This window comes from Magallana gigas, chromosome 2 (assembly GCF_963853765.1).
Source record: "Magallana gigas chromosome 2, xbMagGiga1.1, whole genome shotgun sequence".
Taxonomy (NCBI): domain Eukaryota; kingdom Metazoa; phylum Mollusca; class Bivalvia; order Ostreida; family Ostreidae; genus Magallana; species Magallana gigas.
This window is the reverse complement of record NC_088854.1, coordinates 42980327-43006466: the sequence shown is the minus strand read 5'-3', so window position 1 is coordinate 43006466 and position 26140 is coordinate 42980327. Positions and strand designations below refer to the sequence as shown.

At 34.4% G+C, this 26140-nt stretch overlaps 2 protein-coding genes across 3 annotated transcripts; one reads left to right on the top strand and one right to left on the bottom strand.

The window, feature by feature from the left end:
• Positions 1–741: 741 nt before the first annotated feature.
• Positions 742–12425, bottom strand: LOC105333572 (transcription factor IIIA). The gene is made up of 9 exons (XM_011436616.4): positions 12262–12425; positions 11247–11359; positions 7411–7501; positions 7062–7150; positions 6724–6797; positions 6376–6462; positions 4906–5123; positions 4216–4269; positions 742–2539 (listed from the first exon to the last, which is right to left on the bottom strand). Exons 1-9 carry the CDS (start codon positions 12400–12402, stop codon positions 2111–2113), a joined length of 1296 nt encoding a protein of 431 aa, XP_011434918.3. The 5' UTR covers positions 12403–12425; the 3' UTR covers positions 742–2110.
• Positions 6689–26069, top strand: LOC105333571 (P protein). Of its 2 annotated transcripts, none has more exons than XM_034445222.2 (20): positions 6689–6820; positions 15930–16136; positions 19476–19632; positions 20939–21011; positions 21100–21200; positions 21320–21417; positions 21538–21673; positions 21773–21844; positions 21964–22086; positions 22211–22335; positions 22546–22684; positions 22918–23053; positions 23163–23307; positions 23393–23444; positions 23749–23857; positions 24511–24638; positions 24830–25000; positions 25166–25253; positions 25410–25503; positions 25635–26069. In XM_034445222.2, the coding sequence occupies exons 2-20, from the start codon at positions 15946–15948 to the stop codon at positions 25723–25725; spliced, it is 2229 nt and encodes a 742-aa protein (XP_034301113.2). In that variant the 5' UTR covers positions 6689–6820; positions 15930–15945; the 3' UTR covers positions 25726–26069. The 2 variants fall into 2 exon arrangements, with proteins under 2 accessions (XP_034301113.2, XP_034301111.2); XM_034445220.2 differs by lacking the exon at positions 6689–6820 and adding an exon at positions 14589–14814.
• Positions 26070–26140: the final 71 nt, after the last annotated feature.

The following is a 26140-nucleotide window of genomic DNA, read 5'->3' as shown; positions in this document are numbered from 1 at the left end:
CCAATTTTTATTTCAATATGTGCATCCTATGCGAAGAAAATGAACAGAAAATGCAAATAATTGGAATTTTTCTACGTCCAAGGGGCACAACTCTGTCGAAAATTGCTTGATCGTACCCAAAATCAAACTTGACCTAGATATTATTATGATAAACCAGTATACCAAATTTCATTTCAATATGTGCATCCTACACGAAGAAAATGAATGGAAACTGCAAATAATTGGAATTTTTCTACATCCAAGGGGCACAACTCTGTCGAAAATTGCTCGCTTGTACCCAAAATCGAAGTTGACCTAGATATTATTATGATAAACCTGTATACAAAATTTTCATTTCAATATGTGCATCCTACGAGAAGAAATTGAACGGAAACTGTTGGTGGACCGACCGACCGACCGACCAACTGACTGACTGACAGCAACAAAGCAACATGCTTTCCCTTCTTCGAAGGGGGACATAATAATTATTCCATAGAAGCATTGTGAGGGTATTTTAGAACCCTCTCATGTTTTGTAAACTTCCAAAATACTGTATAGCTGAATATTTTAGCAGGATGCTATCTTTGGCTTTCTTAATCTTCAGTTAAAAACAAAATGAAAAGTTGTTCAATATGGTAATTGTAAAATGGAGAATTTTGATAACACTTAATAATGCCAAATACTGCACCTGCAAAAATAACCCACTTTATGGTATAAAGCTATTTCATTAACGGTACTTGTAAAGTTCAACATCCTCAGTGATAACAGGTGACACATGGTTGTTTATTTGTATCTGTACAATTAGCACCTACTGACAGATTATCTACTGAAATTGAGAACTGTTATTCATTAACAGACAAGAGTTTAACTTTTACCTTAAAGATTATTCTAAATTGTTAGACATTATATCAAATACTTATCAATTTAGACATCCAACTTTGAAAATATTTTGCTTCTAACAACCTACACATCAAAACCTTCAGAATCTGATCTATAATTCGTCACCATTATCATGTCACATCTACATGATTGCTTTTCTTTGAAATGTCAATAAAAAAATCATAATAACTTCATTGTAGACTTTTAATTATAACAATAAGGCTTTCATAAAAACAGTATAACAAAATATAATGAAATTTTTATCCATGAACAGTTTTCTTTTCCCCATCACATGCAAAATTGTAAAAAAAATCTTTAACAGACAATTTACAAGAATCAAAAGGTCCCTTACAATCATGTTTGTATGAAGACATTTTACAAGCTACAGTTATCAGTTTTATATTCTAAAAAGATCTGGAAAGTGAAATCTCAAAAGGGAATTTCCAATCGGTTTTGATCAAGTAAAATGTATTTGGCAGCTTGGATCTCTGTTAACTACCTCAACCAATAAATAAGGGGCATATATAATCACACAGAATAAGTTTTCTCTCTGCCTTTTTTTAAGGTGGTATGGAACACCACCATATATGTAATGTGGCATAATTCCTATCGAGATAAACAATTAAATCAAGTACTGTAAATTCCTAATTAAACGCCAGGAATTTATATCCGCGTAAAATCGCGAGAACATCCCTCGCGGATTTTTAATTCTCACCATTATTTTCTGAGAGTTAAGAGCTATCCTATAAGAAATATGGATAAATGTCCTGTGTTCGCGATTTGACAGAAAACAGTAGGATCATGGAAATAAGTACTCACGTAATATAAGGAATTTACAGTATAATTCTAAAATATTTTTCTTTCCCAAATTTGTTACCTAACAGCAAAGGACATTGGGTTAAAGTTTTATCTACACATCTGTAAGTTATGAGTTTGAATCCCACTGGGGCTTTAAATAATTTTTACCATTCAAAAAAGTTTTAAAACATATTTTTGGTCAAATATTGAAATTTTTTAAAATGATAACAGTAATTTGACTATATTGTACTTTAATCCAAATTAATATTGACAGGTTTCCATAACACCTCAATTTAAAAACTCTAAACATATATATGTTTATCAATCATAATGTCATATAAAAACAAGCGTTCTGTGAAGTTTTCTTTTAATTAAAATGAACATAAACTCAACTGAACAGAAACATTACAAAACAGTCTGTCTGGAAACAAAACAACACAAATGGGCATGCAACCTATCTGCACTTATGCTGCACTTGATGACTTTCCTGTGGCGAACAAACAACAGAGTTAGGTACAGAACTGCTTTTGCTGGGGCCTGAACTGTCCATGTCCCCAGGGGAAGAGGATTCAGGGGAAGACTGGGTGTGGGAAGGACCCGGTGCTCCCCTACACATGTCTATAGGACTCTCTGTCACTATCATGTCCTCTTCACATGTTACACTGTCGTTCGCTGTCACATGACTCCTGAGGTTTGAGGAGTCCATCGCTAGTAAGGACTCCTGACTTGAATGGCAACTGTCAGAGTATGAGGTCCTCTCCAGTGAATTTCGATCTTCCACCATCACAGTCTCCGAGAGCTCTCCAACACAAGTTTCCCTTTTGTATCCTGTTAATTTTTCTAGTTTTGATTTTTTTCTGTGGGTGTTAAGTCTGACTTTTGGCTGCAATATCAAAGATCATTTCATTAAACTTAAAGGACATATCGCATGTTTCTAAAGTATACGACATTTTACATTTTTTGGCTTCCTTGTGTATCTAAAAATTACTCCTAACAGTTTGTTAACGGTATAAAAGCGGTAATTAGCCATAATATCAATTTAAATTATAGCCCCGATCGTTTAAAAACTCGTTAATTAGATAGCGTGTCACGTGATACAGTGACGTCACATGCGACCTTCTTCGAACAGCTGATTGTAAACAAATTGTAGGATTAGCATTATCTTCTTTAAATTTTGACATTCATTCACCATGTAAGTTGTTTTTTTTTACATGCTGACTAAATAAAAAGAATCTTATTATTCAGTCGTACATGTTTGAGCCACTAGTACGGATAAAAAACAATGATATTGCCGAAAAAGCGACGATGAAGTCGGCAATGACGATCAAATTGATCGACGTGTAAACATTGTAAACACAACTTAGTAAGGATTGTAGCTCAAATAAATCTGTTAAAGGTGTTTATTTATTAAAATCTACAACAGTCTTGGTTTTTGGCGTTCCTAACGACTCAGAATGTTCATTATTGTAAAACTGTGGTGCACAAGAAGCTTGTTTCTTCGGCAGTAACTGATCACAACTTTCTAAGGTTGTTTACTCTATATTACACTGGATTATAAAAGAAGGCAAGAACGTTTTCCTTAAGTTTTGTTTATTTCTGTAAGATCCCATCTCCGTATTTTTTTTTATCCATTTACGTATAAATGTATATCAACAAACTCTATTTCTCGCGTAAACAATCAATATCGACAACTCGATCCATGACTTCTCCCACAAACTCACAGAAATCTCACCTTCCGTACTAAAATTATGATTTCTGCAGAGGTGAGCTACATGTATGAATGAAGAAATCATGTATACAAAACCGATGCATACATGAACGTATAGTTTAACAATAAGAAAAAGAAAACAGCTAATGAAGCGAGGCGGTAACCAAAATGGCGTCCCCTCTCGTTATTTTTCTCCGATGAATTTGCGTTTTGTACACAGGCCCCTGTGCATAAACTTATATTTTTTTTCTTTTTGAGAAATGAAAACGATTTATTTATGAAACTATAATTACAAAAATGTACCATATAAAAAATAATATATGAATTGAATGTTTATTTATAAATCCTCTCGTCGACAGATAGACCCCTATTTGTCACAAGATTTCCGCATACTTTCGTAAGGGAAACTTAAAAAAAAAACAGTCGAAATCCCCATTTTCGGTGGCTAAATCACCCGCAGGAGGCACAGAACACCATCATGTCCCGTTATCGGCAATTTAATAGGTGATAATTAGTTTAATTGTTGTTTAAATCTAATCCAATTACAAAGATGGCTAACAGCACCTTCTCGCTCGAGGTCGCATATGACGTCACACATCATGGCGGGTAGATCGATAGAGAAAATATGCATATCGCGACATTTGAATTTCATCGCTTTCAAACTCACGAATTAGGCAGACTATTTTATGAAAACGTTAATAAACTTCATTTTTAATGAGTATAGAATGATTTTATTTAAAAAATTCCGAAAATTGAAAAACATGCGATATGTCCTTTAAATTTATCATAAGCAGGACACAAACATGATAGATTTTCAGACTGTTTTGAATTAGTGACAATAAGTGTATTACCTTTGGCTTGCAATACAATGGATCATGAGTTTTTTTGTGTTGATGTAACTTTTGCTGAAAAAAATAAAATCATTTTCATAAATCCAAATTTTATTTGGGCTTCTACTATTACCATTTAACAAGTATATTGGACTACCCATATACTGTTAATCACAAATATTCATTCATCTGTTCTAGTTGTGATGGCTTAAGTCTGACAAGTTCCCATAAGGTCCCTTTAATGTGCAGATAATAATCATTAGTATGATGGTTATGATAGCATTTCACATTTGACTAATCAATGCAAAGACAGGTTATTTTATTTCAAGTTCATTTAAGTTGTACAAATTCTGCTAATCTCTCTCTCTCTCTCTCTCTCTCCCTCCACCTCTCTCTCTCTCTCTCTGTAAATTATATATTTAAGCCATTATCATACTAATTCAAATCTGTGTATGAAATTACAGCAGAAATCAGAGCCAATTGTTCATCTTCAATCCAGAGGAGATCATAGGTCAGAGTTCAAGAGGTCACACAATCAACCAAGAGAACCTTGGTCAAAGAGTTCACTCCATCCCTCACAACACAAGGTTGCCATGAAAACCTCCAAGATCTCTGAGAATGGATTTTGGAAGTTTCATCATTTTTCTGATCAAATTTTTCTGAATCTCAATTCTCTTGATAAAGTGCACATTATGAATACATGTAACATACCTTTGCAGAAAACTGCTTCTGGCACTGCTCACAGGTAAATTTTTGTCCATCATGGAAAGACCTTATGTGAGCCATGAGATTCCTTTTGTCCAGGTAAGATCTCTCACAACCATCTCGAGGACATGAAAACAGTAACCTTTCTGGGGAATGAGTTTTCATGTGCTGGTGGTAGATGTTGGATTTTCTGAATATACTTCCACATTCCTTACAACTGAACACTGTAACAATCATAAAGCTATTAATAATTGACCATAATGCATTCAGGAATGGTTGCATGTTTTTGTGAGGTTTTTATAGCATGACTATATTCTTTCAACCTAGACTTACTAGATATAAATAATTCTAAGTAAAACAGTCCTTCTTTATTTGAATTGAAAAAAAGCAACTATAGAGAGGCAGAATTCAGAGCCAATTGTTCATCTTCAATCCAGAGGAGATCATAGGTCAGAGTTCAAGAGGTCACACAATCAACCAAGAGAACCTTGGTCAAAGAGTTCACTCCATCCCTCACAACACAAGGTTGCCATGAAAACCTCCAAGATCTCTGAGAATGGATTTTGGAAGTTTCATCATTTTTCTGCCAACTTCATGTACCAACTACGACACAGTAATTGCCAATGAAACATGCTCTCTTACTTCATGAAGAGCTAGTTTTCAACTTTTGCCATTTAATACAACATACAGTCAAAGTTCATTATCTTGAACTAGATGGGGCTATTTATAGCAATATGAGCTGCAATTTTCATGTTGAAATTATTTTTACCAAAATGTTACTTTCTACTAAAATAACAAAAATATCATGGATTATAAATACCTTTTAGCCATATTTTTGTGTGAAAAGCCGCTAAGAAGCCTTAATTGGAGCATAAATGAATTATTGTCGTCCTGTACAAAAATTGATTTGCTATATATTCCTTAGAAAAGAAATCTTTCCTCTGACAAACATAAATGATTTTTTAAAACCTTATTTATCATAAAAGTTTAAGTTATATGCAGACTTATCATACTAGCAGCTTATTGCAGCAAAATCAAATTCTAAAAAAAACAGCTCATATTGCTTTAAAAACTTCAAGATATCCGAGTAGTCAAAATATTGAGAGTAAAATAAATAAGAGCTGGGACTTAAAGTTCACTTTAACATATCCATTGTAGTTGAGATATCAGTGTTTGAGATATGGAAGTTCAACTGTACTTTGTACTAGATATTGCCTCAAACTACATGGTCAGTTGCTAATCTACAATGTACAGCACCTTTAGCAATCTATGAGTATCAAGTTTTTATATTTTAGGTCATTTTTTTATTTGATCAGAAAAAGGCTGAATACCCTTAATAAATGTAATAAAGGAGACTAAATTTTAATGGGTGGGTTGAGGTATGGCGGTGGGGGTTTAAATTTGAAAATTAATATTTACAAATAGATCTCCGACTGGTTAACTCAACTATATTTTGTTCCATAACCAAAACTTTACCTTTGGTGTGATGAAGATGTTTATGTTTTATCAATAGAGTCCATGTTTTCATAACTTCAGTGCATCCTTCCACATCACATGGGTATCCTAATAAATAATGCATGATGAGTATTAGAAGGCAGAAAGTCAAGGACATTCATTAAGGGCTAGTATGATGAATACAAAATTACATAATATACATGTTATCTTATAAGAGCTATGTACACCAAGCACATTGATTAATTTATGCACTCTTGTTTCCATTCACTACATATATTTTCTAAAATGGTTTATCAAAGATTTTTTTTCCCTTTCTTACATAATTCTCTTTAGTTGACACCTTTTATCATCATATTGTCTGACACTTGCCTTCATGGACCTTGGAATGGCGTTTTAATACACTGGGGAAACGAAAGCTCATCCCACATCCCTCCACAGGGCACCTGTTTCAAGGGAGATCAATCAGGTCAGTCAACTTTCATATCACTGTTAATAACTACCTCTTTAATAAATAATGATCGGAAAAAATTCCTGAGAAAGTCTTAATACCAGTACGTTTACATTAACGTTCTCCTTGAACCATTTTTTATGCATAAAACCCATTACAAACTTTTTTCACAGCACCATAAAATATATATCAAAACAGTTAATTTTTTTTTTACAAAATATGCTTGACTCTGCATTTTGAGACAATAAAATTAACGTACACAAAAGGATTGACATGAGTGTGATCAAACTCATGGACCTTCAGATGCTGGTGTTTACGGAATGCCTTCCCACAGCCTGTGTGCGTACACTAAATCAAGACAGGAAACATACAATACATAAGAAATTAAACATTAATCAAAGTACTAAAAGTACTGATAGATATTTTTATGTTACCATTTATGACATGCTTGTAGAAAGTACCAATCAGTTCAATTTTTTCATAAAAATGCAACAGCTAAACGAAAGAGACAGACATTGTCAATAAAGACTTATCATCAAACTAGCTTCAATATAAAACAATGTTTTTTTCATACATGTTTAAAACTTGATAAAATAAAGCTCTCATACCTTATATGGTCTTGATTCATGGATACGAATAATGTGTTTCTTAAGATTATTGTATGAAGAGAAAAGCTCTTTGCAGTCTTCCTCTTTACATCTAAAAGAAAAAGACAACAATATGAATGATTACCTTATGGTAAAATCCAATCAAATCTCCCTGTAAAAGATTAACAGTCCTTGATCACTCTCGTTGACCTGGACAAGGGAATATTATGGCTATTCATTGATATTTCCGTAACCCAAAAGAATAATATGCTTCTGTATCTCAAAAGAATGATATAAGGTGTCATTCAATAATCTATACATTATTCATTATAGGTTCCTGAAAAGTCTTTTTTCCTTTTATGCATTAGAGTTCAAGAATGGTTTAAAATATTTGTTCCATTCTTTTCATAATTTGTTTTGCCCAAAAATGGATTTTAACTTATTTCTGTTCCATTGGCATCTGGAAACATTCTAGATGAAAAATAATACTTTAATGTATAAAGTTTGTGTGGCGTGTAACCCTAATCCAAACTATATATATCAGTTGAATATATGGATCTTTCATTAAAAAAAATGCTGCATGGACTACTCTTCATAGATTGCAACATCTGAGCTAAATCATTTCACAACTAATTAAAATCTTATAAAGTGTTGTTGGCAGAAGTCATATAATGGCTTATATGCATGCACATATAAAAGTTTAACTACACATCATCATGAAAGGATTTTAGTCAAAACATTAAACAGAAAATCAGAGCCAATTGTTCATCTCCAATCCAGAGGAGATCATAGGTCAGAGTTCAAGAGGTCACACAATCAACCAAGAGAACCTTGGTCAAAGAGTTCACTCCATCCCTCACAACACAAGGTTGCCATGAAAACCTCCAAGATCTCTGAGAATGGATTTTGGAAGTTTCATCATTTTTCTGTTCAAATTTCAAATTATATTGGAAGCTTGGTGGGAAAAACAACTTATTGTACCACCTACATGCACTAGTATAGACTGGTTATTTTGGAGCACTGCAACATATCTCTAAGCTTTTGTGGTGTATATACTTGTTTTGTGAAACTCTTTAAATCATACAAAATGTATGTTTAAAGCAAAACAGTTATCAGAATAGTTTATTGTAATAACAACCGGTATATTATAGGCACCCCCTCCAAAGGGTAATAATGTATTTTGGGTGTAGTATATGCACCAAAACTTTTGACTGGGCAGTAATCATCATAAATTGGATTTGAAAGGCAAATTTTAAACATGTTATATATCAACAGATTATGAACACTTCGTTTTCTGCTGTATGTGTGCCAACAATTATTCTCAAATCTTTAATCATTCTGGTAAATAAACAGAAGTACTAGTTATATATTTATATATTTTGGCTATGTACTGGATTAATATTGCTTATGCTACACCTGTAAGGAAAACTGAGTCAAAAACTTATTGTGGTGTACAATACACACCCCTTTTTCACAAATATTCTTTTAAAAAAGTCGGTACTAAAGCCGCCTTCTTCGCAGAAATGCAAGAAGAGAATTCAGAAGATAGTCAGCAAAATACAGTCTGATTATCCTCAGAAGGCATTCCAAAATAGATTAACACTGGTAAGCCAAGCATAACCTAACAACAGTAAACATTTTCTGTGCAACTTTTATCATACAAGCACAAAGATAACTCAAGATTTGGTCAGAATGGTTTCATTGCATAATGTCAATACACTGTGTAAAGTTATTTTACTGATCTTTAAAATAGTTCTCAATAATACTGGATATCAACTGACTTATACTTAATTGACACAATTCAAAAGAAGTAAAGAAAGTTTTATGATTAAATATCATGATTATTTAGGTTCTTTCTCAAATATGTCTGCATGCATTCTTTCATACACCAACACATAATTAACCTAACAACACTTTTAATAAGGCCTAACAAAAAAATAGGTTTGTTTCCGCTTTCCCGACCGACCCTAACTTAAACCCACCGACCCAAAATTTTTTTCCGAGTTTTTTCGTAAATTTCCGTTTTTTGTTTAAATTTTGTTTTTATTTGATTAAAAAATTTATTGTGTCCTCTAATTTTAAGTCGTAAAAACGCTTATAGAACTTATTTAGATGTCATCAGTGTTGTGTAGATGTTTGTTATTTACAAATGGCAGCACGTCGTGCCAGTTGAGCTCAAGAAATGATCCCACCAGCCAGGGAAAAAGTTCATCAGATCATTTAAACAATGACAACAAATACCGTATTTTTCGGAAATTAGGTCGATACTTTTTTTCCAGACACGTGGACCTCGCCCTATTCATCGCTTCGCCCAATTTATGTTGTTTTTTTTGGTTGGAAAATTTGATATGAAATTTTGCAAAAATTTATGCAACCCTCCTATAAAATCATGAGTGTTTACTATAATACTGCTTGAATTTCTGTGTAAAAATCGTATAGATTTTAATCAATATACTGTAGTAATTTATCATTTTAAAAAAAATTAGATGTAAATAGATTTATTTCTTCTAACATTTCTTACTTAGATCACTGACTGAATCATCTTTCGATCATTATTATATGCTGTCATGCAGTTTGATCGCTCGATCGTGTGCTTACGATAAACAGGAAATCTATTTCGCGCGGTAAAAGTAAAATGAGAACCGTACAAAGGGTAATTACGGGGGGAAAATATTGTCGGGTAGAAATAAAAAAAAAAACAATTCGTTTTCATAATAGAATACATGAACAAGTTTTCTGTATATCCAACGATGAAATTTTAGCCAGTTGTCTCTGAAATCAATCTGGGTAGCGCTTACTTTGTTTATACACAGTTGAACTCTGGGCACGTGCTAATCATGCCCGCAGGCTTCGATAAAATCAGAGGTTGACTCGTGTGTATATACACAGTAAAAAGTCACACAGAGACACAGGGTGGCATGTGCTACCGTAGTCATGCCTCCAGGCTAGGTTACTATCCCCCGGTTAACACAAGTTTGTACACATGCCAGGGAAGTAATAAAAAACGATCTTAAATTAAAACCGGTCGTACTGAATTAATTGGTTTAAGAATTTTGATGCAATTTCAGACATTTTCTTACGCTGTTTTCAAGAAATACATTTTTTTTCCCTTTTGTGTAAAACTGTGAAATAAGGTTAAAGGCTACTATATGATAACGTTATTGGTTTAAACCATTTATTCATTAGAACTAGCGGTAATTTTTCGACCAATTCTTCAAAGTCGACCTATTTATACTTTTTTTTATTTTTTGGCTAAAAACGGCCTCCTTCGCCCAATAAACCGTATCGACCTAATTTTCGAAAAATACGGTACTTAGTTTTTTTTTATCTTACCCAGTTTAATAGATAAATGGTTTAATATGCACAATTGAACAGATGGAGAGGGAAAAAAAAAAGATTAAAAAAAAAAAAAAGCCGACCTACCGACCCTAATTTTTTTCAGCCTTGAAAGTGGAAACAAACCTATTTTTTTTTTAGGCCTAACAGTTTTTCAAATCAGAAATCAGAGCCAATTCTTCATCTTCAATCCAGAGGAGATCATAGGTCAGAGTTCAAGAGGTCACACAATCAACCAAGAGAACCTTGGTCAAAGAGTTCACTCCATCCCTCACAACACAAGGTTGCCATGAAAACCTCCAAGATCTCTGAGAATGGATTTTGGAAGTTTCATCATTTTTCTGAACCAGTTTACAATATGCTCGTCTTTAATAAAATCTTATTTTTCATTTCATACTTTATAATTCAAAATTTTTTCTTCATCTGATCAATTTAAAGATGATTCTTTTTTTTTCAGATGCAACATGATCTATAATAAAACTTTGTATACAATAATGCTCAAACAAACGATGTGAATGTACCTGATTTTTGTTGGACTTGGTTGCTTCTGATGACTCTTCTCATGATGCCTCTTTAAATGTGATGCTCTAGCATACTGTTTTGTGCATCCATCCTCTTCACAGCAAAATGGTCTCTAAATGTATTAAGACATTGTTTCAGCTATAATATCTTTTGAATAAAATAAATCTTTTTGAAGTCTGCAGAAACAAATTTATTATTATCAACTCTTTGGGTGAAAATCAAATGTGTTCAACACTAATATTACTAAAATTATCCCTCTATGCGGGTAGTGCCGGTAGCAACCCATGGGGGTCATACTAAATATGGATGGTGATGTCTGCCTGTTTTTAACTTGCCCAGACGATTGGAATTGATAGGAAAGAGCATGAGGAAAGAGGCAATGTCATACAGATACTTGAAATTAAATCAATTTTTTTTTAAAAGTCAGAAACACTTTGTTTCAATTGCAACTTCCGGGATGCATTTCATTTCGACCTTTTTTAAAACACCCCAGCAGAAAAATTGACACAAAGAACTTTAAATACAAATGTTTTATCATGAAGCAAACATGTCGGAGTACTTGCTCTGGTGGCTTATTAAAGATAAACGAAAAATAATTCTCATTTGCCAGGTAAAATTAGATATAGGTTTTTAACTACCAACTGGGAGACAAACCACCAAACTGAGGCGATTTCAACAGAGCGAGCTTTCGCCAAAATTTGTGTTGCGGATAAAGGGAATTTTGGCGAGCATTCACGAGCGCTTGCTCTGTTGAACACGCCTCGGCCGGGGGTTGCTGCCCAACCTGAATAAAGGCTATCACAAGTACCTTTGTACAGTTCTGTACAGTAGGAATTTTATAATTAGTCAATGAAATTAAAAATCATAAATAAATAATACAAATTTGCACTGTAGCTGACAAGTTGTAACTCTTCCATAGATTAAAAACAAACTGATAAACTGTAGCTGTAGAACTCTTGAGTAATCTAGACGATATTTGCTTGCGCCCTTTCATTCATTTAAAGTAACATTTACCTCTCCAGTGTGTGATCGTAAGTGAATTTTCAATCTATCAGGACGACTAAAAGTTTTTGAACAACCAGGAAAGGAGCAGATGTGCAATGAAGGCGGCAAAGAGGAGCAAGCACGTGGCTGACTTTCTTCGATCTCAGCCATTTCTGGGAACGAATCTAGAGCCCGATTTAAATTAAGAAATACGAACCCGATCTCAATAATTCCTATAACAGAACTAGCTTACTTCACTTTATTTATTTAATAAATACAGGCACGTAGCATCGTTTTTGAAAGTGGGGGGGCCAGACCCATCCAAAAAAAGCAACAAAAAAAAAAAAGGGAAATTTAAAGTTTCCAAAAATCTTCAAAATCCTAATCCGGGGGGGGGGGGGGGGGTGGGGGGGGGGGGGGGGCGGGTAGACTCAACTTTACTTCCAAAAAAAAATTCTTCCCTCCCAAAACAAATTTTTTCCCCCTCCAAATCATTAAATTCCTAATCCGTGGGGTGGGGGGGGGGTGGGGTGGGGGGGGGGGGTTGACTACTCATTTCATTCACTGCTCATTTCCTTATTTTCATAGCAATTTTTTACTAACTTCCAAAAAAGTGGGGGGGGGGGGGGCCAACTCCATTATAATTCCTTTCTTTATATGTAAATTTTAATAAAAAATTTGTTGCTGCGAAAAAAAGTGGGGGGGGGGGCCAGGCCCCCCCTGCCCCCCCCCCCCCCCCGATGCTACGTGCCTGAAATACAGTTAGTTCACTTTGTTTTGATGGGCTATGTACTGTTGTAGTTGTTGGGTGATACAGATCTATCGGCAAACTGTATAAAGGTTTGAATTTTCGATAGCACACGTCACAGTTTTTATTGCCTAATTTTTATAGTAGCTATATCGTCTATTGTTCTTTAAAATAAAAATAGACTCTTTAAAATCAAAACTTGTGTATGAAATTTTGATTTTAAAGAATTTATTTTTGTGTTAGGACACTATTAATTAATGACACCTTATCCACTGTTCTAAAATAATTGAAATGTGTCTGCTTAGCCGGACAATGCGGCACTAGTGCCGGTATTTTCGGCAATAGGTCTATCTGTTTTCTTACACTGAAAAAGTATTATGAAGATACGAGTCGTGCACTGGATATAATGAAATGGGTATTCACTCTCGTACGTACGTACCTTGACCATCTAATTTAATAACGTTTTGCGCAACACCGTGCATTTTAATTATGCAAATAAGTTATAATGCGATAGTTGGCAATTTAACGTAAAACGAAACGACCTCAGTTTAAAAAAAACGATAAAGTTTGATACCATTTATCGAGAAGGGAAATATTATCATGGGTAATAACGCGAATCACAATGTAAAAGATGATAAAATAAACATTTTAACGGCAATGTAGCGCAAACTCAACAGACGGTTGTTATGCAAATTCAATACAATACATGTTTAGGCAAAGATGAAAGCAGAAATAGCAATAAAGACAGCAAGGAAGACTTAGTCACAATAGCAGCCATCCAGCATTACAGTCCATCAACTATACCAACATAGTTGGTAGGTACAGTAGCAGAGAAGACAACGTTTAGGGTGCAACCGCAGAGAAAGTTTGATAAAGAGTAACAAAACTGAAAAACGTGGGATAATCCAGGCAGAAATAAGCCATATGGAAGAGGAGCTTGAAGGAAGACAAGAGCAACAGAAATGGGAAGCTAATGCACATGGACGATATGGACAACAATAGAGTTAAAATGGGAAAAGATCTTATACAAGTGGAGCCTTACAGAAAACACGAACTGTGAGCTTTGTTTGAAAAGAGGCTCTCTGGAACATGTCATATCATTCTGCAATGTCTATTTAACACAGGACAGATACAGATGGAGAAATGACCAATTGTTGTGAGAGCTAGCAGACATTCCAGCACGGGAACGGAAGAAGAAGAAAATTATAAATTCTATAAATTAGTGAGAAAAGGTAACCCAATCTCAGTCAAGAAACCCCCGCGCAGAAATCTATCCTAGATTCAGCAACTTCAGAGATTTTTGCGTTTCAGTAATCCTTTTGTAGGTACTAAAATGAGCTAAATGCACTTTCTTAACCTTTAAATACATAAGGTTGTAATAAATACGAATAAAAAAATCTATGGCAACAAAACTGAAAAAAATAACAAAATAAAAAAAAATAAATAAACATTGAAACGATACAAAATAAAGACCACAAAAGGTTCAGGAAGTGTATAAATTGATAAGCCCCATACGACTATGATTTCAGGCATGTCAATTCAATCAAAACTTATATCTACACACTATATATAATACACACAATGTACCCGCTGTCTCGTTTGATATGATAGGGTGATAAAAACAGTCACACGTGACTGATATCGCTTTTATGATGTCATTATGTTGAAGTGGACACCAATAGCAGGAAAATGCTAACATTGTTCTAAGGTCAATTGTCATTTCACGGATTTCACTATTATTGGATTATTTAACTTTACATTTATACATGACGAAAGGAATTGGTTAAAAGAAAGAGGTGGAAATCTGTGTCTCGTGTTCAACATATTGGACTTTGGTAAGTAACAAATAAATTACATATAAACTATACAGGACATGACAGGAGACCCAGGTAAATTATCAAACCTTCTTTCGATTATGATATTAATAATAATAAATGGACGACTTTTTTTCATGTGACTTTTTTTTTCATTTGGATTATTCAACTGGTCCCAATAAATTTTGAATTTAGAAAAAAAAAAAACAAACAAAAAACCCCCCTAAAACAACAACAAGAACAACACGAAAAATGACCAAACAAAATTCATTGCACACCCTATTTTTTGGTGAGCGATGATAAATTTCATGATGCAGAACTTTGGGAAACAAGTTCATAATATAGTTAGTGAAAGATGCCGACCGGTTTTGTATATAAAAAAAACAGATATAAGAAAGACGTACGCTAGTTTTTCATAGACCTTTATAACATATTTACATGAATGTACACATACTTCTTAAAAAGAATTTATGACGACGTAGCGTAATTAGAATAAATTTATTAATTGCAAAAATCTTTTATATTTAAATTATCACCAAAACTTCGATGTAATGCCTAAACTGCGTCAAAGAAAGGTTTGATATCACCACAAAGCTGGTGAGAGTCCGTTTTACAGTACTAGTACTTTCGCCTCTAGTCTACACCTTAATAGTTCCGTTCTGATTTCACACTGCTTTCCATATCTACACAGAAGAAAGCAGTCTTTGAGAGATATTCCTGTCAATCCCATTACCAAATCATTAAACATCTGGGTAGTTATGTGTTCAATTTGGTACAAACCCATAATTATTTTAAAAAAGAGAAAATCTTGAATGTGATCTCTTTGGAAACTCTCCAATCAAAAAAGAGGACCAACAAATTCAAAATGCAGATTGAAATTTCAAATTGTTTATCGATTATTCAGTTTATGGGTTTTATTTGTTTAAAAACTTTGCATTAGTTTTAATGTCAGTTGACTAGCTGAATACAGAAGTCACTTGATGCAAAGATGTATTAACATAGCAAGAACATACTGTATCCGTGTACCCAAGCATAGCATTAGATTCCTTCTCGAACACTCGTGTTATACACGAGAGTGTGTTTTGTGAATACCATAATACTTGAAGTAAATCTATCGGTCTTGGTTTTATATGCAGATAAACAGCATCCATCATGACTTCAGATAAATCCACATCCGACCTGCAGACCCTCCTTCACTACAATCGTCCAAAGTCGACCCCACCCGCAGCCAATCTAACGTCCAAGGAAGAGTCCACATTCGGGGGGCCTTTCAGAGCCTCCTCTGTCGTTCCCTTTGATAGTCGAGCGAGCGACGAGAGGACGCCCCTTATCGGAGTTGTCAGGTACAAGTATATCATTTCAAGCACGTAGCATCGTTTTTGAAACGGGGGCAACCTCATCCAATAAATCTTAACAAGCAAAAAAAAAATTCGCAGATCATGAAAATCCAAACAGAAGAGGGTGGGCATGGGGATGGACAGGTGGAGACCTATTATACCATAACTTCAATTCCACTATGAATTTCCTGGGGGGTTTTCATGTTAATTTTTACATGCTCCCATAAAAGTGGGCGTTGGGGAGGGCACCTACATGATACTAGTAATTCAAATTTTTATACTGTATGTAAATTTAAAAAAATGTTTCCTGCCAGAAAAAGTGATGCTACATGCCTACATCACTATATTGTAACATTGGTCTAACTTTTAGCAATCGTATTCAATACACAGGATCCTGTGTCTCACATGAAATTCACGTGAAAATAATGTTCCGAAAAAAGAGCACTCATAACCACGTACATTCGCTAGCGAAAGGTTTTTGATCAGAAACCCTTGGTTAGCGAAGATGACTCATATCTTTCATTTAAGAAAATATCGCGAAATTCGTCTGACATAATTCTCATGGCATTCGACACGATTTTCCGATATACTGCACACGAAGAATATCACGAGTACTTCGTGTGGGAAATTTTCATGTAAAATGTAAAATATGATGTGAATTTCATTTTTAAATCAAAGTACTGAGAGTACTGAAAGACGGGGTCTTGAAAGTTTGAATTTGTAATTGTCCTGGATTTCCTCGAATATGCTTCCTAAATTTATGAGTTTGAATTAGTTTTACAATCCATGTTAATTTGGCTTTTTTGCAATTGTCTGATACTTTGTCTTAATTTTACTCAATCCCGGTCTTGATAATTGTAGAAAATTGACACAACGGTATATTATGTAAAATAAGACCCCAAGGAAAAAATTTAAAAATTACTACTAACCAGGAAAATCAAACAACTATATCAAAGTAGATAATTTTAATCATTAGATTTATTCAATTCTGTGATCCAAGGGAAAATCCACAAGTCGGACGGCAGCCGTAATAAAAGTTTTATGAAAACCCCGAAAACTCTAAAACTGCTGAATTAACAAACAAAGTGAACATTTGTATACCAATAACAAACACAGGCACCTGACGTTAGAAATATATTTTTTACAATAAGATTCCAAGAACTTTGACAATAAAAAGATCTGTCACGGCTGCCATTTTGATTTTTAAGACCGACTCATCTGACGCGATTGTCTTCATTTGCGATTCATGCAAAATTAATAGGTAAAAATAAATCCGTTCGCCACCTACTACTTTTTTGTGTAAACTCGTGCATCACCTACACGAATTACGATATAATCGTTCCTTTCATTAAAAATCATACTCCGAAAATCAGAGACATAAATAGCAGAGATTGTCAACTCCGCCATTAGCGTGTAAATGTTACGGGACCAACATTACTTTGAGAACTACAAGTGCAACAACAATCTTGTATAAGTCATTAAATTTAAACCTGATAGTGAACATGAACATGAACCTGTAAATATTTTAAGCATGTTTTATTTATGAAATATTTACAAAAGCTCTTTATTTAGTTTTTAAATTACTTTTTTAAAACTTATTGACTTTTCACAAAGTAATAGTAATGCATTACTTTACTCATGTAATGGTAATGTAATGCATTACTTCAAGAAAATTAAGTAATGGTAATGGTAATTTAATGCCCTAATTCATGAAATAATGGTAATGTAATGTATTATTTTACAATGTAATTCACCCCAAGCCTGATTCCAACTAAGCCGGAAAACATGAACATTAACATTTAACTTGGTTCTTCAATCGATAAGATTGTATATATTATATGATATATAAGTTCCAAAATGTATAATCTATTATAGATTTTGATTACAATGCATAGTTTAAAATTTAAATTCAGTTTAATCAACTAAAGTGCCAACGAACGAGAAGGCAAATTCAGACTTGTTTTTATTTTCTTTGTACAAAATTCGTTTAGAGACGAACAGCAGTCATATCGCAAGTAGACTGGAAGCCAGTGAAACACCTATTTAATTTGTAACTTCGGCTCGCGCATGAAGTTTGGTAGTATTAAGGTGAAAGATTGTCAAAATAAAATTCACAACTTTTCAAAAATGGCACATTGCGTTTGGGAACTTTAATTTCGATTACACCATCAACCTCTTCTATTGATTAATGAGCTCCTACACCAACTGAATCGTCAACGACGCTGTGCATTTAGTTACGTAACTCATTCCACATTTGAACCCGAGCAAGAATATTTTGATCAATAAAACTATTTGTTTATTTTATAAATAGAATTTTGTTTATACACAGAGGACTTAAAAAGATTTAATGCGTGTTTTTATAATACATATTTACTGAAATGCATGAAAACTTTCTGCACTATTTTCTTACGCGTAGACTCAATTCATGTGTTTTACGCGTGCCTTCCGGTTTGAGACTTCGGCTGACAGTAAACCAATAGACGGAGTCACGTGACCCCGTCTAAAAATCATGTGAAAACCATGTGAATGTTTTTTTCTTGTGTGAATTTTACATCAGGGCTAATTGGCTGTGATAAAGATGGCATAGTGCATTTTATTACTTTTTAGCTCACCCGAACCAAAGGTTCAAGTGAGCTTTTCTGGTCACCCGTTGTCCGTCGTGCGTCTATTGGTCCATAAACTTTTCGCATTTTTGACTTCTTTTCTGTAACTCCTATGCCAAATTTAACCAAACTTAGTACAAAGCATCCATATGAAAAGGGAATTCTAAATTGATAAGATTAAGCGCAGAGTCCTTTTCAAAGGGGAGATAAATGCGAAACAGTGAAAATAGGGTGTGTGTTTTTAAAACTCTTCTTAACCCCCGGGCTAATACTAGAGCCCCTAGAGGGGTTCAAAGTTTAACATAAAGATATATAGTACATGTTTAATAATCTTCTTCTCAAGATCTATAATGCTACAATTTGTGAGATTACTATGCAAGCATCCTCAATGAATGTATATTCTAAATTGTTAAAACCATGACCCCCAACTCCGAAACATGAACTCTGAAAGGGGTTCCACGTTCGACAGAGAAATATATGGGGAAAATGTTAAAAAATCGTCCTCTCAAAAACTACGATGCTACAGTTTGCGAGATTATTATCCAAGAATTCTAAGAAAGGGTATACATGTATTCTCAATTGTTTAAATTTTAACCCAGCCTATTGCTGGTCCCCAAGACGGGTTCAAAGTTCAAGTTAGAAATATGATGAGAAAATATTTAAAAACTGCAATAAAATGATACAGGGAAATGTTGTTCAGGTGAGCAATGTGGCCCATGGGCCTCTTGTTTCTGGATTGAAGAGGCCAAAGTGACACGTTTTCACAAAATGAAGAAGAAGACGAAGAGGAAACATTTGATAAACAGAGTTTACGGGACTACTTCAGCTGGAAAAACAAGTGGACAATCCTCAACCACATCAAGATAGCTGTGCTGCTCATCATAACGTCAGTATGCTGTGTAAGTATGGATGGTCATTTATGCTGAACATTACGTTATGGAAATTTTCTGTTTAAATGATTCTTATATTAATTTTTGTTCGCAATTGTTTGAATTGCTGGAAATACATTGCAACTTATTTCTTCTGATATTTTTTAATATATATATATATTATCAATTCCTGCAGACTATAAGGCAACTTCGCATAATAACTCGCCGTCGTGGTAGCATGCATACGTAAACGCATACACAAAGCAAAGTAGCACTAACACAACTTCACGCAACACGCTGTGTTGCTTAAACACAGCTTCACAAAATGCGCCGTCGATTAACACGCTAAAACATCGAAATTGTTATCTTGTTAGTGCGATGGCGTATTGTACATGTATGAAAATGTGTTAGCATGTTGTGTAGCGCGATGGTTTGTTGTTTTAAGTGGTGATAGATCGCCGACAAGTTTTTGTATTGGCGCAAAGGCTTGGTGTGTGAGGGAGATTTTTTTTAACACCACATTGTTCAACTATTGCAATGGCCCTATCCGAACACCATATATATATAATAAGTTGTGTGAACGGGATTTCAGCTTACATGTAACGTGCAAAATGGACTGAATACTGGATAGGTAAATATACGCACACAATGCTTAAGGAACATAGAGATATACAATAATTACATTTTTGTATATAGAAAACACTTCCTTGTCACACGACACGGTATTAAATGAAATAAAAAGTAATGAGAAAGTATGATGTAGTTTCGATCTTCATATCAAGGAAATATCGTTTTACTTTGTGACGTTAAAAAAGATTCAAATTGCACATGCATATCTATTACCTAAATTGGGTAAAAAAAATATCAGTAAAACCTGTTCATTTTTCTTCTATCTAATACTATAGTAGTCAATATATTTGTTTTCCTTATTGGTTGTCCCCATATTAACTAAGAAAAATGTAATATCAGAAGCAAAAAAATACCATGTAAATTTGGGGTATAATAATAATTTAAAGTAAAAAGATTTTTGAACATTTGAACCATAAAAACTTAAGCTCCACGTCCTTAAAAAAAATTAAAAGGATAAACATCACAATTTGATAGTTTTATTGGATAGATATATATAATTGCTTTCTCTTATCGTGAAAAGGGGAACATATATCCATGTATTTTAATATTTTGAGGAGAAGTTCGGAATCATATAATTTATTTTTTAAGCTATATTTTTTATCCGCGATAATGACATTGATCTAATATTGCTATAAAAAATAAGATGTTTTTTCATTAGATCAATTTTAATAAATGTCACAGAATTTATATTTTATATTTGTTGTAGATTGGAATTATGATGAAAGAAGAGATCAAGACAGAACACTGGCACCAAGTCAGCGTGGACAACAAGATTCAGTGTAGGGCTATTTACTTACCCATGTACTTATATATACAGACATTTGATATCAGATACAGCGGAACTAAACTATCAGTGTTCAATTGCAGATCAGGAGTTCGATTCCCATAATAACCCTGTAAAATTACTCCTTAAAGGACCAATCAAGGAAAAAACAAATGGATCTCTACGAGTTACATTTGGGGATAAGGTACAGACTTTCATAAGGTTATACATGTATTTTTACAAGCATAAATGTGAAAAAAACAGCTAGATAACGCAAGCCTTCGTTTGATGATACGATTGCCTAACTTTCATTGTTATTTTTAGAGTAAAAATGACACTTGGAAATTAGAAGTTGACGACATTATGCTAAACAGCGGCGATGCCGCTGAAATAGAGCACAAGTTCGACAAAAGCGCCGAATCGTAAGAGTCAAACACTTACGTCATGCTAAACTATAGTTAAAATTCCTTAATTAAGCGTATAGTTCAAAGAAAGACTTGAATGACATTATGAGGTGGGTTTTTTATATCCTTTTTACATAGAAAAGAGAGCATTGCGTTCGAATTGTCATCTAATCTGAGTGTGGTTTTGCTGTGGAAAGGAGAAGAGCTCCCCACCGCCGAGATCGTGTATGCTGCCATCATCTTACTGTTCGTGTATATCTTGATTATTTTTGAGGTAAAAAAATTCACCTGTTTAATAAAACCCACCAAAAACAACAAAAACAACATCAAAAGATGTCTAGTATCATCAATTAATGTGATTTTTTCCCTTCAGCTTGTACATAGAACATTGGCTGCAATTTTAGGATCCCTTGCTGCCATAGCAGCGCTGTCTTTGTTTGACAAGGTATTGATAAAAAAAATGAAGTGGTTTCGCGTTAAGCTTTAACAATGCAATGGTTTCACGGCAAATATGAATTGTCTGCACTGCAATATGCTAAATACATGTTCTCTTGTTACCGGTAGCGACCAGAACTAGGCACCATAATTTCCTGGATTGATATGGAGACTTTGATGTTACTCTTTGGTATGATGGTCATCGTCTCCATCTTCTCTGAAACGGGCTTTTTCGACTCATGCGCACTTCAGGTCTTTCCCTACGATTTCAATAAATATAATTTTCAGAAAATTTGATATAAAATACACGTATTGTTACTACTATTCTAAGTATATTGGGAACCTTTTGTCAATGGTGTGTTTTGCTTCTTTACAGGCTTACAAACTTGCAAAGGGTAAGGTGTGGCCATTAATTACCTTGCTTTGCGTCTTCAGCGCTGTAGTGTCGGCCTTTTTAGACAATGTCACCACCATTTTGCTCCTGGCTCCCGTAACAATCAGGTAACAAAACAAATATCCATAAAATATTTCAAATACAACTGGCAGAGAAACCTTTTTTTTTTTTAAAAGATAGAACGGAAGAAAAGTTTACATAGGTTTTAATTTAGCACTAAGTCGGTAAACCCACTTCAAGAAATGTTGGTTTAAAAAATAATCCATCAAAAGGTACAGACAGGATACATTATCATTTGAAAATAAATACCCTTCCAGATTATGCGAAGTGTTGAACTTGGATCCCAAGAACATTTTGATTGCGGAAGTTTTGTTCTCTAATATTGGCGGCACTGCGACAGCCATTGGTGACCCACCTAATGTTATCATTGTGTCCAACTCAGATATGAAGGAAAAAGTAGGTTTACTGTTCACTCGCCAAATCTATATTTGTAGCCTCCACCATTTCACTTCGCATCTAGTTTATTTGCACAAGCCTTCATAATATAAATTGCAATGAATCCTGCTATAAAAGATCCCCATAAAAGATCTCCACAAAAGATCTCCACTCCCAATCACCACCTATCTTTTTTTTAAAAGAATGAAAATAAATCTTAAACATGTATAAACCCACCTCAATCTTTTTTGCAGGGTATCGATTTTGCCACCTTTACTGGACATATGTGCGTTGGTATAGTTTTCGTGGGTTTTGTGGGATATGGAGCCCTCAGATTACTGTATCGTGATATTAACAAACTTCAAAACCAGGATCCACCAGAAATTGCAGGTACATGTAATACGATAAATCAAAACTTAAAAGAAACTTTCCACTCTAGAAAACTGGTATTTAGTTTGCTTCAAATGCTAAAATATTTATCTTGGTCCATCAAACGTAGAGTTGAAGCACGAGATCGAGCTGTGGCGGCGCGCGGCTGCGCGGGTGTCCGTGGTTTCTAGAGAGGAGAGCATAATGAAGGCGCTGTTCCAACAGAAGGCCGTACAGAGGGAGAACGCCCTCATCAAACAGCTCTACAGAATGAGGTAACATTCAGACGTCATGGCCATACGTCATGTGAACATCTAGTAAACTAGAGATCTCTATTTTTGGCCTTTTTTTTGTTTGCAGGAGGACTGAAAAGAAAGACTTTCAACAAAACGTGCGAGAACTAGAAAGAAAGGCAAGATTTATACACACAGTAACTTAACGTTGAGTTGATACTGTCAACTAGGAAATTTACGTGTGGTTTTGATTTACGATTACATGTAGTGAGTATTGCATGTTATGCCTGGCGGAAAAGTGCATACTTTCGGCTAACTTGCGTATTATTTTTTTTTTGGTAAAGATTTTACAGCAAAAGAATAAGCGTGTAGGTTTTTTCATGGATAAAAAAATCCGCTTAAAATATCCCTGGTTACAGAAGCGAATGTTTCCCATTCTAATGCCTGGTTTACTATATCAGAAAAGTGGTGTTGTTGTTGCAGTATTACATCACCGACCGGTGGCTGTTGGTCAAGACCGGACTGGTGCTGACCGGGGTCATCCTCTGCTTCTTTCTCCACTCCTTCATAAACGACATGCACATAGACCTGGGTAAGAAACCTTCTTTTTTCTTTTATTATGAGAGAGAGAGAGAGGGGGGGTAGATGATGAATTTTATTGCTCCAGTAGTTCAATACTGCAGCATTGCCTGTTAAGAGGACTGAATGTTCGTGGTATTATTTTAATATTTACATTTTTCAGTGTCTGTGATAACAATGAAATTGATTTTGTAATGTACAGCCTAATAAATTCAAATGACGTATTGTTTGGGGTTCAAGCGGGGTTTGCATAATTAATATTCTAATATTTAATCGTGCAATTGCAAAAAATTATATAAATATAATAATGAATCTTTCTTGATTTCGGTTGGGGCGTGATCAAATTTATCACAAGGCCCTTCAGGATTTATTTGATTTGATCACGCCCCGACCAGAAAGCTCTGTATAAAGATATAAATACATGCTAAAAATTCAAATTTTCAATGTTCAATTTTTGTAAAGAAAATTACTATTTACGACAAAAACATCTTATATGAATTATTTCAAGGTAGATCTGATGATTAATTTGTTGACCATGCATGCAGCCTCCTATAAGAGCACACACGAAATAAACAAGAGTGGTAGCGAAACAAACAACGATAGGTTGTGTTCATTGTTACTGTTGGTTACTTCTGAGAACTAGTAAGTCTCTATATTACACTGTAGGTTGGATTGCCGTCATCGGAGCCATTTTTCTCTTGGTGGTGGCAGACATCAAAGAAATGGAAAACATTCTTCACAGGGTGGAGTGGGCCACCCTCATCTTCTTTGCTGCTCTCTTCGTCCTGATGGAGGTATTAGAAAAATTAAATTTGTTCGGTACCTCTTTAGCTACTAAATCTTTCAACATTCAATGAAATTTTAATGCCTATTTTTAATGCAAAGCTATAATATCTGAACAACATTTTACGGTCACGTTTTCATTAGAGCTAGGTACTAGTAACTAAAATAAGAGTAATTCATAGTCGTAAAGTATTTTCTGTAGGCCCTGACAGAACTGCAATTGATTGATTGGATCAACACCCAAGTCACTGATTGGATTCGGGGATTGGAAGACGACAAGAGACAGCAACTGGCGGTAGCCATTCTTCTCATCCTCTGGGTGTCCGCCATAGCTTCCAGTTTCATAGACAACATCCCCTATACAACAGCAATGGTAATGTTTCAAAGATTTTTAATTCAGTTTGTAAAACTCTTATGCCATGTGTTCATAAGGCAGTAGTCATTTTCATACATTTTAAATCTTATGACGTTTTAAAAATAATGATGAGCAATTGAGTTATATGATACTGAAAGATATATATGCATCATTTAAATTTAGATTCCTGTCCTGCTTCAAATTAGTGAATCTGAAAACATTCCACTTCAGCCACTTACATTCGCCTTGGCATTTGGTGCATGTTTAGGAGGTATGTAACCTCAGGCAAACTTTCTTACTGATTGTGATAAGAGTTAAAGACATAATGGAACTTTTAAAATCAAAACTTCATATGTTACTTCTCTTCTTCAAATATATCTACCGATAATCACACGCCATTGGACGGTTTATGACTTGTTTATTTCAGGGAATGGGACTCTGATTGGTGCGTCTGCTAATGTGGTGTGTGCTGGCATTGCTGAACAACATGGCTATGGCTTCAGCTTCAAAGAATTTTTCAAGCAAGTTCATTTCTAAACATGCATCTCTAACTTTTTTGCTAAAAGTTTGCTGTTATTATTCAAAACTTAATGAAACTATTAGAATTTTACTTTAATACATTTTTGTACAACGTTTGGCCTCCTTTTTGTAGGGTCGGGTTTCCTTTGATGTTGGTTACAACTGTGATCGCCATGATTTACCTGCTGATATGTCACGTGGCTTTCAAATGGCACCCAGATTGATTATACATTATTGTATTGTACACAATATACAATAAAAAACGGCATGTTCAAAACTTATTGTGTTCTCCCCCCCAACAACGCTTTAAAAATCCCTTGTTAAGTTTGACTGATTTTATGTGCAATGGAAATTTCTTGCATCGTTACATTTTTTCATGATATCTTTTTTGTAATACCTCAATACTCAAAATGCAATGCATATTACTACATGTGCTACATGTATGTTATAATTTGTTGTGGATTCAATGAATCATTGTTATTTCATCAGTTCATATTTTCTTGTTCAATAACTGCTACATTACAATCAAAGTTACTAGTATTACAGATTGTGATATTTTTCTTTACATCATTGTTCATATTTCTATTTAATGTCTTATTTTTACTACGACATGTATCTCATTTGTTTGGAATCTAACAG

Excerpts from the sequence above, each read along its gene's own strand:
- LOC105333572 (XM_011436616.4), bottom strand. The coding sequence starts at position 12,402 with ATGGCTGAGATCGAAGAAAGTCAGCCACGTGCTTGCTCCTCTTTGCCG. Across the intron at positions 5,124-6,375 it reads ACATCTTCATCACACCAAAG|TGTTCAGTTGTAAGGAATGT; the intron begins GTAAAGTTTTGG and ends TGATTGTTACAG. Across the intron at positions 2,540-4,215 it reads CATTGTATTGCAAGCCAAAG|CCAAAAGTCAGACTTAACAC; the intron begins GTAATACACTTA and ends TTGATATTGCAG.
- LOC105333571 (XM_034445222.2), top strand. The coding sequence starts at position 15,946 with ATGACTTCAGATAAATCCACATCCGACCTGCAGACCCTCCTTCACTAC. Across the intron at positions 16,137-19,475 it reads CCCCTTATCGGAGTTGTCAG|AGGCCAAAGTGACACGTTTT; the intron begins GTACAAGTATAT and ends TCTGGATTGAAG. Across the intron at positions 25,001-25,165 it reads TCCCCTATACAACAGCAATG|ATTCCTGTCCTGCTTCAAAT; the intron begins GTAATGTTTCAA and ends ATTTAAATTTAG.